The sequence below is a fragment of the Panthera onca genome, chromosome E2, assembly GCF_046562875.1.
Source record: "Panthera onca isolate mPanOnc1 chromosome E2, mPanOnc1 haplotype 2, whole genome shotgun sequence".
In the NCBI taxonomy this organism is placed as follows: Eukaryota; Metazoa; Chordata; class Mammalia; order Carnivora; family Felidae; genus Panthera; species Panthera onca.
The window spans coordinates 47838112-47853429 of NC_138353.1; the positions used below are offsets into that span (position 1 = coordinate 47838112).

At 39.1% G+C, this 15318-nt stretch overlaps 1 protein-coding gene across 8 annotated transcripts in view; it reads left to right on the forward strand.

The window, feature by feature from the left end:
• HYDIN (HYDIN axonemal central pair apparatus protein) overlaps positions 1–15318 on the forward strand; it is a 415179-nt gene that overhangs the window by 139034 nt on the left and 260827 nt on the right. For all 8 annotated transcript variants that reach the window (XR_013552530.1, XM_078438962.1, XM_078438955.1 and 5 more), the window contains 2 exons: positions 6113–6314; positions 12712–12895. Coding sequence is in view for 7 of the 8 variants with exons in the window: in XM_078438962.1 (XP_078295088.1) it covers positions 6113–6314; positions 12712–12895 (386 nt within the window). In the remaining variant the exon portion in view is untranslated. The remainder of the gene's footprint in view (positions 1–6112; positions 6315–12711; positions 12896–15318) is intronic.

Consider the following 15318-nt stretch of genomic DNA (forward strand, 5'->3'; position numbering starts at 1 on the left):
AGACACAGAATCGGAAGCAGGCTCCAGGCTCTGAGCCATCAGCCCACAGCCTGACGCGGGGCTCAAACTCACGGACCGCGAGATCATGACCTGAGCTGAAGTCGGCCGCTTAACCGACTGAGCCACCCAGGCGCCCCACTTAATGCCATTTTATTTTGACTTTATACTATGTTTTAAGTCTCTCAGTTCCTATATTATTGAATTTTTAAAATAAAAAATATGGTTTGAATTTTGTCAAATTCTTTTTCAGCATCAATGGAGAACATTATATAATTTTTCTCCTTGGATCTATTCTGTATTAATAGATTTTCTAATAGTGAGCCATCTTTTCATTCCTGAAATAAACTCTACTTGGTTGTGAAGTATCTTTTAATGTGTTGATGAATTATGATTTTTAATTTTTTCTTTAGGATTTTACATTGATATTCAGAAGTGTAATCAGTTTATGTGTTGGCCTATTTTAATACCAATGTTATACTGAAAATACAATGTTGGAAATGAAAAACTAATTGTATTAGCTTAATAGTAGAATGTACATAGCAGAAGACAGCGCTAGTACACCTGAAAATATCTAAACTGGAGCACAGAGAGAAACAAAAAAGAATGGGAAAAAAAATAGAGCAGAAAGCAAAAGCCATGCAGGACACATTCAAAAGGTCAACATGCATATAATTGGAGTTTTAGAAATAGAGGAGAGAGTGGGGTAAAAAAATATTTTAAGAGATAATGGCTGAGAATTTTCCCAAAATGCTGAATGACATTAATTCATGGTTCACAAAGCTTAGCAACCACTTGTTAGTACAAACACTACTGAAAACTAAAGTAAAGAGGATGTCATAAAAAGAGTCAGAAGAAAAAAAGACACATTACCTTAAAGGGCATACTAATAATACTGATGACAAACTTTTCAGCTGAAATTATGAAGCCAGAAGATAGTAACATGGTATTATTCAAGTGCTGAAAGAAAAATAATGCTAATTTATAATCCTTTACTTTTTGACAAAATCCTTAAAAATAAAGACAAAACAAAGATATTTATAGACAAAAAAAAGAATGAAAAACTATAACTTTTTGGTTGGCATTGTTTTTTACTTCATCACATTGAAGAAGCCATTCCATTTTTGTTTGTTTGTTTTTTTGTTTCCATTGTTTCAGTTGAAAAGTTAGCTGTATTTCTAACCATGCATCCTTTTGAAGATAATCTGTCCCTTTTGAAGATATATCTATCTTTTCCTCTGGCTGTTTTTAGGATTTTCTCTTTGTCTTTGGTTTTCTTTAGTTTTCTTTTACTACAATATATTCATGTATTAATTTCTCTTAATTTATTCTACCTGACATTTGTTGGGCTTTTTGAATTGTAAAGTGATACATTTAATCAATCCTAGAAAACTCATAACCATCATCTCTTGAAATACTGTCTTTGCTTTATTATATATTTCTTCTCCAAGTTTCCAATTAAACACTTTTATACATTTTCATTCCATCTACCTAGTCTCTTACTTATTCATTGTTCATTTTTCATATATTTTTACTTCTTCATTGTCTTTTGTATTTTTGGAACCACATTCCATTTAACTAATTTTTCATAAAATTATTAAATTATCTTATTAATCTTATTTTTAGAGATTTAAAATTTTGGGTGATTTTATTTTATTTTATTTCTATAAGAGCCTAGAGTATGACTCTTTTTCACATTTTCTTTTCTTTTTTCTGTACCTTCTTTTTTTTTTGGATTTTTTTTTCAATATATGAAATTTATTGTCAGATTGGTTTCCATACAACACCCAGTGCTCATCCCAAAAGGTGCCCTCCTCACTACCCATCACCCACCCTCCCCTCCCTCCCACCCCCCATCAACCCTCAGTTTGTTCTCAGTTTTTAACAGTCTCTTATGCTTTGGCTCTCCCCACTCTAACCTCTTTTTTTTTTTTTTTTTCCTTCCTCTCTCCCATGGGTTTCTGTTAAGTTTCCCAGGATCCACATAAGATCTTTTTCACATTTTCTAGATCTTTGTTTGATTTCCCACTCCTTTTGTATAACTTCAAGTTCATCTTTTGTTTCTTTATTATTTATTTATTTATTTTATTTATTTATTTTATTATATTAAATTTATTGTCAAATTAGTTCCCATACAACACCCAGTGCTCATCCCAAAAGATGCCCTCTTCAATGCCCATCACCTACTCTCCCCTCCCTCCCACCCCCCATCAACCCTCAGTTTGTTCTTAGTATCTTTTGTTTCTTTAAGTGTAGTTGGTTTTCAGTCTATGTGATGATTCTAGTATATAATTCTTTGTTAATCTGTTTCTGTTTTTCTTATATCTGCTCATTCAAATAAATGGAGGTTTTTTTTCAATATATGAAATTTATTGTCAAATTGGTTTCCATACAACACCCAGTGCTCATCCCAAAAGGTGCCCTCCTCAATACCCATCACCCACCCTCCCCTCCCTCCCACCCCCCATCAACCCTCAGTTTGTTCTCAGTTTTTAACAGTCTCTTATGCTTTGGCTCTCTCCCACTCTAACCTCTTTTTTTTTCCCTTCCCCTTCCCCATGGGCTTCTGTTAAGTTTCTCAGGATCCACATAAGATCTTTTTCACATTTTCTAGATCTTTGTTTGATTTCCCACTCCTTTGGTATAGCTTCAAGTTCATCTTTTGTTTCTTTAAGTGTAGTTGGTTTTCAGTCTATGTGATGATTCTAGTATATAATTCTTTGTTAATCTGTTTCTGGTTTTCTTATATCTGCTCATTCAAATAAATGGAGTTTTGTCCTGGTTATATTGGGCTGTGTACTTAAAAAATGTTGAAAATTTTGAAATCTCTGTACCTTTTGGATATACAGGTACTTTCCTCTAAAGAGAAATGAGTTGCTTATGCTAGGCTTCTGAGGGTGAAACCAGTCCATGATCGCCACATCCAAGGACTGAAGTTCCCTGCAAGATAAAGACAATTCCAGTGTAATATTTAACTCTGTTAACTTTCTCTATATGTGTTCATATATGTTCTTCCATGCATGCTCATTGATCTTTTTGGTCCTATTTTTCCTAAAATTTTGGCCTGGTAGTTTAGTATCATTGCTGGGGGAAAAAAATCACGTATGTCTCATTTTAAATAGTACAATGAGCCAGACTTGTTTATGGTCTCCTTTGTTTCTTTAAGAAAGGAGCTACTTTTTTTTTATATCAAATTTATTGTCAAATTGGTTTCCATACAACACCCAGTGCTCATCCCAAAAGGTGCCCTCCTCAAAGGAGCTACTTTTTTTTTTTTTTTTTTTAAATTTTTTTTTTTTAACGTGTATTTATTTTTGAGACAGAGAGAGACAGAGCATGAACGGGGGAGGGTCAGAGAGAGGGAGACACAGAATCTGAAATAGGCTCCAGGCTCTGAGCTGTCAGCACAGAGCCCGATGCGGGGCTCGAACTCACGGACTGTGAGATCATGACCTGAGCCGAAGTCAGCCGCTCAACCGACTGAGCCACCCAGGTGCCCCTCAAAGGAGCTACTTTTAAAGGGAAGGTGGATGGGGCGCCTGGGTGGCTCAGTCAGTTAAGCTTCCAACTTTGGCTCAGGTCAGATCTCATGGTCTGTGAGTTCAAGCCCCTCGGAGCCTGCTTCACATTCTGTGTCTCCCTCTCTCTCTGACCCTCCCCTGTTCATGCTCTGTCTCTCTCTGTCTCAACAATAAATAAATGTTAAAAAAAAATTTTTTTAAAGGGAAGGTGGAAGTTGAAATAAGAATGTAATTGCAAAATAAATAAACTTATTTTTAAAAGTCATAAGGAAAAGAGGGCGCGGTGGCGCGCGCGGGTAGTCCCAGCTACTCGGGAGGCTGAGGCAGGAGGATCGCTTGAGCCCAGGAGTTCTGGGCTGTAACGCGCTACGCCGATCGGGTGTCCGCGCTAAGTTCGGCATCAATATGGTGACCTCCTGGGAGCGGGGGACCACCAGGTTGCCTAAGGAGGGGTGAACTGGCCCAGGTTGGAAAAGCCATAAAGAAAAGAATTAAATTAGACTACATAAAGACTCAGAAAAAAGGACTTAGGAAAAAGTCATAAAGAAATTCAAATGTCTAAAAGAGGAAAAAAGTGCAACATGTATGACAAAAAGCTAATTTTTTTTAATGTTTATTTTTGAGAGAGAGAGCGTGAGCAGGGGAGGAGCAGAGAGAGAGGGAGACACAGAATCCAAAGGAGGCTCTAGGCTCTGAGCTGTCAGCACAGAGCCCAACACAGGGCTCAAACCCATGAACTGTGAGATCATGACATGAGCCAAAGTTGGACGCTTAACCAACTGAGCCACGGAGGCGTCCCAAAAACTATTTTCTTAATATCAAAAAGATCTCACAAATTGATAACCAAAAGGTAAACTTCTCAAAAGGAAAACCACCAAGGCTAAAATAGGCTTCTCACAGAAAAAAACTACACACACACACACACACACACACACACACACATATCGAATTAATAGATGAAAAGATGTTCAACATCACCCATAATTAAGACTATGCAAATTAAAACAACGAGTTTTTCCACCTACCAGATTGTTAAATTTAGCTAATCAGAAAGTTTAAAAGTTGACAAGAATTCTTTCTTTCCTTCTTTCATTCCTTCATTCATTTTTGAGAGAGAGAGAGTGCATGAGGGAAGGGGCAGAGAGAGAGGGGGACAGGGGATCTGAAGCAGCTCTGTGCTGACAAAAGTGATCCTGATGTGGGTCTTGAACTCACAAACTGTGAGATCATGACCTGAGCTGAAGTCAGATGTTTAACCAACTGAGCCCCCCAGTGTCCCTATTTTGTTTTCTTTCTATGTAACTACTGTGTAATTATGTAATCCAGATAGAATGTGTGTGTGTGTGTGTGTGTGTGTGTGTGTGTGTGTGTGTGTGATTTTTGTTTTCTTTTCATTGCTGCTGTTTAAAGAAGTGGTTCCTTTCAAGTAGTCAGCTTTTTACTAATGTAGTTAGTTATTCTTTCTTTCTGATCTCCTTTGATTGGACTTAGATCCTTGCATGATGTTCAGCTCTTCCCAGATATTACTTGGTATAGTTACTTTAAGAATCATGGGCACCTGGGTGGCTCAGTTGGTTAAACATCTGACTTTGGCTCAGGTCATGATCTTGTGGCTCATGAGTTTGAGCCTCACATTGAGCTCTGTGCTGATAGCTTGAAGCCTGGATTCGGCTTCACATTCTGTGTCTCCCTCTCTCTCTGCCCCTTCCCTGCTCGTACTCGTTCTCTCTCTCTCTCAGCCATAAACATTAAAAAAAAAAAAGAATCAGAATTCTGGGGAGCCCGGGTGGCTCAGTCAGTTGAGCCTCTGACTTCAGCTCAGGCCATGATCTCATGGTTAAGAGTTCGAGCTCTCCTTTGGGCCCTGTGTTCTCAGTGCAGAGCCTGCTTTGGATCCTCTGTGTCCCTCTCTGCCACTCTCCAACTTGTGCTTTCCCTCTCTTTCAAAAATAAATAAACATTAAAAAAAAAAAGAAGGGTTCTGGGTGGCCAGGTGGCCCTAGGTAGCTGATTCAGTTAAGCACTGGACTCTTGTTTTCAGCTTAGGTCATAATCTCGTCGTTCATGAGTTCAAGCCCCACATCGGACTCTGTGCTGACAGTGTGGAGCCGGCTTGGCCTTCTCTCTCTCCTTCCCTTTCTCTCTGCCCCTCCCAATCTCTTTCTCTCTCTTGAAATAAATAAATAAACTTAAAAAGAAAGCAATTTCTTATTTAAAAAAGGAATCAGATTTCCAATTCATGTTTTGAATAAAAATGAGGCATGTGGTTATAATTCTAAAACTCAAGTACCCTCGTGGTCAGGCTGTAGGATTTAGAAATGTTACAAAGAAGAAAAGGTCTTGTCATACCCACCATAGAAATTCATATTTTATGTGGTTTTTACAGTGACCAAATAAGATGGTCTGATTCTCTATAACTACACCATACATAATATTTAAGTTTTCTGATCATGTCTGGTTTCTGGATTGATGGAGGAGAAAAAAGAATAAAATGTCTAGTGCTTGTGTTATCACTTTATCTTGGGGAAAAAATTTCCTAGTAGCATCATTCTAGAATAAATCTCAAAGTGTGTTTATACTTTGTTAATTTCTAGGTGAAAAAATATTTCTGTCTCTTTATGGAGCTGCCATAGACATGAATATAAGGCTGGACAGGAATTCCTTGATCATTGAGAAAACCTACATATCTCTGGCCAGTCAGCGAACTGTAACTATTCACAACCGCAGTAACATCATTGCCCATTTCCAGTGGAAGATATTTGCTACCCAGGAAGAGGAAGACAGAGAAAAGTATAGGTTTGTAAGAAAAACACCTATATGCTATAATTTGGGGGACCTCAAAGCTCAGTTATTATGAAAAATCAGTGACTTTTGTGGTAAGTTTTTAACCACCTCAAACAAGGTCAGCTTTTTATAGCTTGGTTCCAGTGTATGATGCTCCTTTTTTCATTTAAAGAAAAGAATTTAAAAACTTGAATTTCACTTAAAGAATTTCGTTTAAAGAGCTATCTGGAACACAGTATTGCCCATCCTCAGTTCATCTTAACCTGGCTTTAATTTATTAGTAGCTAAACTCTTGGATTTTAAAGACCAAATATATCAGGGGCAGCTGGGTATCTCAGTAGGTTAAGCATCCAACTCTTGGCTATGGCTCAGGTCAGGATCTCACAGTTATGTGGATTTGATCCCAGACAGTTGGGCTCTGTGCTCACAGCGTGGAGCCTTCTTGGAATTCTTTCTCCCTCTCTCTGCACTGTCTTTGTCTCTCTCAAAATAAATAAACAAACTTTAAAAGAAAAATGAAGACCGAATATATCATTTTTTCACTGTTCTTTCAAAACTAACCTACAGGTCTGTATTTTGTCTCAATCTCTAATCAGATTGGTCAGATTTCATAGTTTCTAAAAATAACCTCTTTTGGATTGGGATCAATGTGAAATTTTTTTTCAGTGAAAAAATATTTCCAGAAAACAAAGAATTTAGGAAAAAGAAAGGCTTAGATATAATGACTTTTATATTCTCAGTTTTAGTAGCATTGTTCGATCCCTGCTAACCATATAATTTAATAATGATTCCTTGTTGGTATCTTTAATCTTTTACTTTTTAAAATGATACTTCAGGCAGTGGAGAAAATTAATGAAATGGAAAACCAAACTCTTTTAACTAATCTCATCACTGTTCAATTTTGAGTATTTCTTTTTACCAAGTCTGTCCTTGCCTCTTTTAAAGTCCAATTTCATTTTTATCTCCTTCCACCCTCCCTGAATTAGCACTTTTGCTGCTTTCATTGGAATTTATTTCAGCCTTTTTTATTTGCCTCTCCATTTTCATTAAAGATTAGCCCTGGGAAGCTTCAAAGCTTTGTTTAAAACCAAGTTAGTATGTGATAAAAGTAAAAGTCTTGGGTCCATGGAAACCAGGCAGAAATCCCCCAGTGTGCTGTCCCTAATTGAATCAGAAGGAGCTGTGACAATGGCAGGACACAGTGGACCAGAAGCTTTATCATTCAGACAATGAGCTTTAATCACTGGATTACCACTGTGCCATCTTTAAAAAGTGAGAAAAGAAAAGGCTTTCCTGCTTAAAAACTTCAGTTTGCCTCATACCATAGAAATGCCAGTAGTTCAAAAGGCAAGAGAAAATTGCTCATCCACTGCTTCATTTGTCCTGATTCCTTCGTTCACGAGTGTACCAACAATGAGAATGGTCCAAGCATGTTTAAAGATAAAATAGGAGAGCAGGTACAAACACAGAGATGCCAGTAAACCGTGTTTCAATATCCTGCTTGTCCTGTGGGCATAATCTTTTTGGGAGGATGGGTGCACACTATCAGAAGGAAAGCCAGCTTCAGCTTCAACTATGTGTGTTTGACTATATGTATAAGACATGACTGATGCCATGCCAATGTCCAAAAAGTGTTTAAGGAAGTTAATTTAAATAGTTGAACTTAAGAAAAAAAAAATTCAAACCAGTTATTATCAGAGATGCCAGGGATAGAGAATATAATTTCAACTATACATGGATGGACATTTCTTTCTTTTTTCCCCTCTACTTTACCTCCCCTGATACTCATGCCCCTATTTCTTTCATATTATTCTGAGGCTTATTTTTCCTTTTCTCTTGTGTTGTCTTTCTTTTATTATCTCTCTTGGTCTATTATTTCCTATAGTATTTTTTTTGTAACAAAGGAATAATATGGAATAGTATTTCCATAACCATGATTGGAAGCCTCCTTTCATCATCTAAGACTATGCCCCTCCATTAAATAATGAACTTGAAAAGTGGTTTCAAATGCCTAAATAAGAATACTTCCATTTTCACTTTGGGAGTCATGGCAGCCCAACTCATGTTTCTCCAAACTGGATTGGTTGATCTAAGTGAAGAGTTTATTGAGTATGCTGCTCCTTACCTTCTCCCTCCCCCCTCTCCTAGGGCCAGATGGCTAGGGCAAGAGGTAAAATAGAGAGGATACAAAGCCATTTATGCCCAATTGCTTATTTGACCAGAGTGTCTTTTCTGTTTTATGCCTGTCTTGTGCCTTGATATATCCCCAAATCTGCCACAACTTTCATTTTTTAATGTATTTTTAAAAATCAAAGTTCATGTTGTTAGTTATCAATTTTTGTTCTGGACATAACTAGCCATGGAATGCTCATCCTCTTGAAAAGCAAGGCAAACACCATTAGTTTGGTCCTCAACTTGGAACAGAGAGGATCTATTCTAAATGGGCTCATGCATATACTTTGAGAGACTACAGTTTCCTTTTGTAGCTCCCCAAGGACCTAAGATTTAATACGTCAGTGTAAATTTCTAGGTGAGACTCAAGAATCTGCCCGCTGCTCTCTAGTTATAATATGGCTTAAAGCTGGTCCTAAGGCATTCATCTTACAGGGGCTGAAAGTTGCTCACTGTTAGGTTGAGAATGCTAATTGCTTTAATGGATACCCTCAAGACCATTCTAGCCATTGCGGTTTCTGTCCTCCAGCATCTTAGTGATGTGGCCTGAGTCAAGACTTGGAGATCTTGAATTTCAGCCTTAATCAGGAGTAGGAAACCCTATTCCTTTCTGGCTGTTTATTATTTCCATTCTAAGAAGGATGACTTCCTCTTTACCTACCAAAACCTCGTGACACGTGTCCATATTTGAGGACCTTGGGCTAATCCTAGGCTCTAGACTCTGACAATGAAGATGTCACTCCCCCTAGGAAGAAGTTCTGGGATTTGTTTCGTTTTTCTTTTTTTTTTTAACCTTCAGAATCAGATATGTGGAACTTTAAGAAGTTTTCCTTTGGGTCTTCATGTTTGTTGATGTTTTTTCTGGGACTTGCAGAGAAATTAATCTCTTCAGAAATGGAGGATTCATTCCTCTCTCCTTGCCTCCTCCTCCTTGTCCTGAGAGATTATAAAACATCCTACAAGATTCTTTTATACTCATTATAATCACAGTTTATTCTATTCAGAGACTTGGCATGGGCTTTTGAGGATTTTTGCTCCCCATTTCTCCATGATGGTCATGGCCATTGTTTTAATAGCATTTGGCTATAATTCTAGATTTGTTCTATACAAGAACTTCAAGAATCCTCGATGGAACCCCCACAAAGTTGTCAGCATGGATTTTTTTCCACACCATTCAGGTGTAGGAAGTGATGTGTTTCTCTAGATAGATCAGTTTTAATTGGACTTTGAACCTGCCCTGTGGCTAGTAATAAATTTAATCTTACTTGTATTTGAGGGGCCCTTCTCTTCTGTAGGGTTGTACAAGAATCTGAAGACTTGAATGGTACTTGGTAAACAGGAAGGGAGATCTCTAGTCTTCAGTTTATAATAGTCATCACAGAGTTGCCTGGTGTCCAGGGTCACACTGTACATTTGAAGTTGGATGGCTTCATATTTTCCATGCCAAGTGTGTGGATATGGGAGTATTTCTCTCTTGAAGCCCAAGGCTCTTAGTTTTTTGTTTTTTTTTTTAATTTTTTTTTTTTCAACTTTTTTTTTTATTTATTTTTGGGACAGAGAGAGACAGAGCATGAACCGGGGAGGGGCAGAGAGAGAGGGAGACACAGAATCGGAAACAGGCTCCAGGCTCCGAGCCATCAGCCCAGAGCCTGACGCGGGGCTCGAACTCACGGACCGCGAGATCGTGACCTGGCTGAAGTCGGACGCTTAACCGACTGCGCCACCCAGGCGCCCCAGAGCCCAAGGCTCTTAGTTTTTAATCTCCTCAGCACCCAGTTACTATCTTTTGAGGGTGCTGCAAAGGAGCAGGGTCTGTAGCACCTCAACATGAGGGAACATTACTGGTTCAATGCAGCTGTACCTGAGACACATTTCTTCCCCATTCACTATGGTCTATAGGCTGGACTGTACTTGATGCCTGAAGGTGGCTAGCTCTCTGATAAGAGGTTTCCTCACTGTAAAACAGAACCCCCTCTGAATGTAGGAGACCATGAATACCAGCAGGACAAGATGGCCAGACAATAGACTGAGGTATAGAGAATCACTTGTTAGAGTCAACCCAGCTCAAGGTGTTGCATGTTCCCTTCTTAGACTCTCAGCCATGGCTCCAGTTCTCTAATCAGAGGACACAGAGGGAGACATACAGTATATCATGACCCCCTTCGCATTATGTGGTTGTTAGTGATTCATGAATGCCAACAGTGTGGGAGAAGAGCTTTTGGGAATTTTTGTTTTGTTCTGTTTTGTTTTCTGTTGTAAGGTTTAAGGTAATCATTCTCATCAGTTCATGCAGAATTTTCATCCTCGATCCATACAAGACATTTCATCCCCACACTGCACTCCCAATAACCCAATAACCTAAAGAAATGTAATGTTTATGATTCCCATTATTTTTTTAACCAGTCCTTCAGTCTCTCACATCAAATTTACCCACATCTGTTGGTAGTGTGGCTAGCACTTTGATGAACATCTTTCTGGCTATGTCGTTGTTTTTATCCATGATTGTTTCTTCAGGGTGTATCCTAAAGGTAGGTATCAAAATTCCACTCACAGGAGTAAGTGGTTTCCCTTCTCTCTGTGGACTGAGGTCTCTTTAATTTGTCTCAGCAGTGTACAAGGTCTGCTGCTCTGGTTACCTTGGACGCTGCTTTCAAGCTAGCAATGAAAAGGAAGCCTGTGCATCCTCTGATGCTTTCTTCCTCGGGACCAGAACACATTGAACCCATTTCTTTGACTTCTTTATGTTCTGTGACCAAAGGACCCTGAATGCTAAAATTATAAAAAAGAGCTATTTGACATTGCTAAACATAACGGTTTGCATGAAGTCATTTAGAAAATAGTTGGGGCTGGGACAGGGATTTGGTGACTCAGGGTTCTTACTGAGCACTCACTTAACTAAATAAATTGTCTCTCACCATTGATAATACCAGTAAAATGCTGGAAAATAGTCATACATCCTGGGAGGAGATAGAATTCAGTCTTCTAAGTGCAGGTGAAGTAACAGATACTAGGAGTACTGTGAGCACAGCTCTGGTGAGGGTAGTGAGGAGAGGGTTGGGAAAGGCTGCTTTTCTGACTTACCACAATGGATGTTAAGAGCTAGAAGGAGAGAAAAGAGGAGCTCACTTTAGGTGTGGTTTGAGCATTTTAAAAGCTTTACAGCTTGGTAATTGCCTATGCTTGACCCAGGGAGAAAACTTGTATTTATTGAGTACCTGCTGTGTCCTAGGAACTGCACCAGGTCCTTATTCATGTTGAATCGTCAACACATCTTTATGATGGAGGAGCTCCTATTATTTCTGTTTTTTAGGTGAAGGCACTGAGGCTTCAATAACCCCCAAAGCCATAGAGCTAGTAAATGGTAGTAGCATCAGTAACCAAGACTGGTCCTTGCTGGTTCCAGATTCTTTTCTCTAGGGGACTAACAGCTGAGAAAGAATTAGAGCTAAGTGGGGGCTCCTGGGTGGCTCAGGTCATGACTTCATGGTTTTGTTAGTTCAAGCCCCGTGTCAGGCTCTGCACTGGCATCATGGAGTCTACTTGGGATTCTCTCTTTTCCTCTCCCCAACTCACGCTGTTTCTGTCTCTGTCAAAATAAATAATTAAACTTAAAAAAAAAATCTAAGCAAGTTTAAAAAGAAACAAAATTGTTTTTCAAGTGTAAGAGGTAGGGTAAATGTTAAATATTTAAAAAACAGCCTGGGAGGGGTGCATGAGTGGTGCAGTTGGTTAAGCGTTGGACTTTTGATCTTGGCTGAGGTCATGATCTCACAGTTTGTGAGTTCAAGCCCTGCATCGGGCTCTGTGCTAATGGTGCGAGGCCTGCTTGGGATTCTGTCTCTCCCTCTCTCTGCCTCTCCCACTCTTGTGCTCTGTCTCTCTCAAAATAAATAAATAAACTTAAAAAAAAGAAGAAGCCTGAGAAACATAATTACCTGAAAGAAAATATTTGTCTAAATATACATAAGGACTCAGGAGTAAGTAAATGGGCATGAGTGGAACAGGAAACCTGGGAGGGCTTGTCAAATGAAGTGACTAACCGATGAGCAAACTGATGCTCTCAAGAGGTTAAAGTCCAAAGTCACCCAGCTGGTATGTTACAGACTTAGGGCAAGGAGGGACTACCTCAGGGTGATGGGCAAGACCATTTCCAGCAGGATGGATTGGAGGGGAGGCCTTTACAATGTTCTTCATGGGAGTATCAAAATGGATCTCATGTTTCCTCTATTTTTTTTAGGGTCTGTGATGATCTGAGCAAAGAGGAAAAGAATGAGACTGATGAGTTTCTTGAAGAGTGCGTTATTGATCCTTCACTCCGAGAACGTCTTTCCATTTTGTCCCACACCTTTGAGAATCAGAGGAAGCTGGTTCAGGAAGACAGCATGCTCTTCTTAAGTAACATTTTCACTATTGAGCCACTGGTGAGCACATAAATAAAATCTGACTGTACAGGAGACATAAATGGGGGTACAGAGTTTATTTTGATAAAATACTCACTCTAGAATTGATATAGTGAGTTCTGAGACCATGAAGATTTCAGTTGAAAGCTTCATGTCATTATGAGACAATGAATAAAGGCTGACAGTAAGAATGCTCACGGGTCACATCTATAGGTCATACTTTCTATGCACCAATCACTGTGTTAAACATCTCGTATGTGTTACTCAGTTTATCTCTTTTGTATATATATTATCTTATTACAATCTTATAATCAGTTCTGCATTCTACAGATGAGGAAATTAAGACTTAGAAAAATTCAACAACTTGCTCAAAGCCAAATAGTGTTTGTATTTAGAAATTTATCCCTGATCAGCATAACTCTGGGTTTCTCAACATTTGGGGCTAGATAGTTCTTTGTCCTGTACATTGTAGGATGTTTCATAGCATCCCTGACATTCACCCACCAGATGCTAATTGTGACAGCCCAAACTGTCTCCGGCCATTGTCAAATGTCTTCCTGGTAGGCAAAATCATTTGGGTTGAGAACTGCTTTGTCCTTAATTCACTCGATAAATACTTAACTAACTGTATGTTCTGTCCTAGGCACTGTGTGTGTGTATAAGGCATGAATGAGCAAAACAGACATAGTCCTCCATCTCACTGGTGAGGGCTCGGCCAGACTTAGAACGGGGTCATTTTCCACAGACCCAACTCCTAACCACATTCTCTACTGCTTCAAAATGAAAGTAGCTCGAATCTTCTGTATTCACTATGTACTAGGCACTGTGCATGACTTTACACTTAGCAAGCAGAGTGATGTGAGGATAAAGACAGCAATAGACATTGAGAAAGCCCAAAGCTAATTGGAGCTGCTGGATTATTACTACTCCAACCAGCTGGAAAGAAGACATGGGCACATGGACACATTAGAATACAAAATCACTTATGGGAAATGCCACTGACTTGTGGAGACCTGTTTTCCTTATATCTGTGCTTCCAAATTATTATTAAAGGATAGAAGATAGAAAAGGGATTCCACAGCTAAATAAGTTTCAGTAACGGGCATTCAATATTGTTTGGAAGATTTCTTTGCTGTAAGATTTCTAAGTCTTTTTTTTTTAACGTTTATTTATTTTTGAGACAGAGAGAGATAGAACATGAACAGAGGAGGGGCAGAGAGAGAGGGAGACACAGAATCGAAAGCAGGCTCCAGGCTCTGAGCCATCAGCCCAGAGCCCGATGCGGGGCTCGAACTCATGACCGCAAGATCGACCTGAACTGAAGTCGGATGCTTAGCCGACTGAGCCACCCAGGCGCCCCTCTAAGTCTTTAATATGATAATTTGCACTGTAACTCTCCAAGAGAGAGTCTTCTCCTTGGAGACATGCTTTGGGACTGTTGTTTTGCAGGACCTGCTGCATGAATCTCTGATGAAGACAGTCAGTACGCTAGTTCAGAGGTTGAAGCCAAATTAGAGAAGGTTTCATGGGAGCAGAGCCTTGAACGGGGTCTTACAGGACAGGACTTTTGAAAAACAAAATGAGGGATGTGTATAGCTTGGATAATTCAAGTCTCCATGAATGGATTAGTTTGCTTAAAGTGAAGAGTTCATGTGGGATGATAAGGTTGGTGATATGGCTTGAGGCTAAACCTTCTCTCACCTCAGAAGACTGGGCTCATCTGAGCAAAGGGATCTTCATATATGATGTGCTAGACCAGCAAAAGGGTAAAACAAGATGAACATAAAGTCTTAGAAGAACAGGACTGGTCTCTATGATGATAGGTCAAGCCTGAAGATATTAAAGAGATCAGGAAGGCATTATAAGTTCAAGTAAGCATGGGCTGAGCTGAGCTGAGCAGAGGCAGGGAAGAGCAATCAGTCATGGTAATCTTAGACATACCAGTAAGGTCCAGAGTACAGACAGTTCAAGATTCTTCCCAGCTTATACTGGAGATCCAGGCTGATGACTGTTCTCCTGTTGTCATAGCTTTTTGGGAATGAATGACTCTGGGATGGCAAACATTGGTGGTCAGGAGGAGGTGGGAGGTCCACAGGTGAGTTTTGTACATTTTCAATTCAGAAAGTAGAAAGAGTAGGGATACCTCAGATTTCCTTCTCTTCACATGCTCTTCTATAACCTGAAGCTTCTTAGGGAGATTGTGGAGATATATGTGTGTTAAAATATGACATTTAATGATTGCTTTTAACTTTAAATAGGAACTGAATTGGGCATTATTATCACAAGGCATCTTTTCACCATTAAGAAAAAAAATTTTTAAATAATGATATGCAGAAATGTTACCTTTTAAATAAATGAGACTAGTTTTGTTTATATCATGTGAAAAAAATTACTAGAAACGGGAAGAGAATAATATTCACTTAGTGGTGTTTATGGCATCTGTA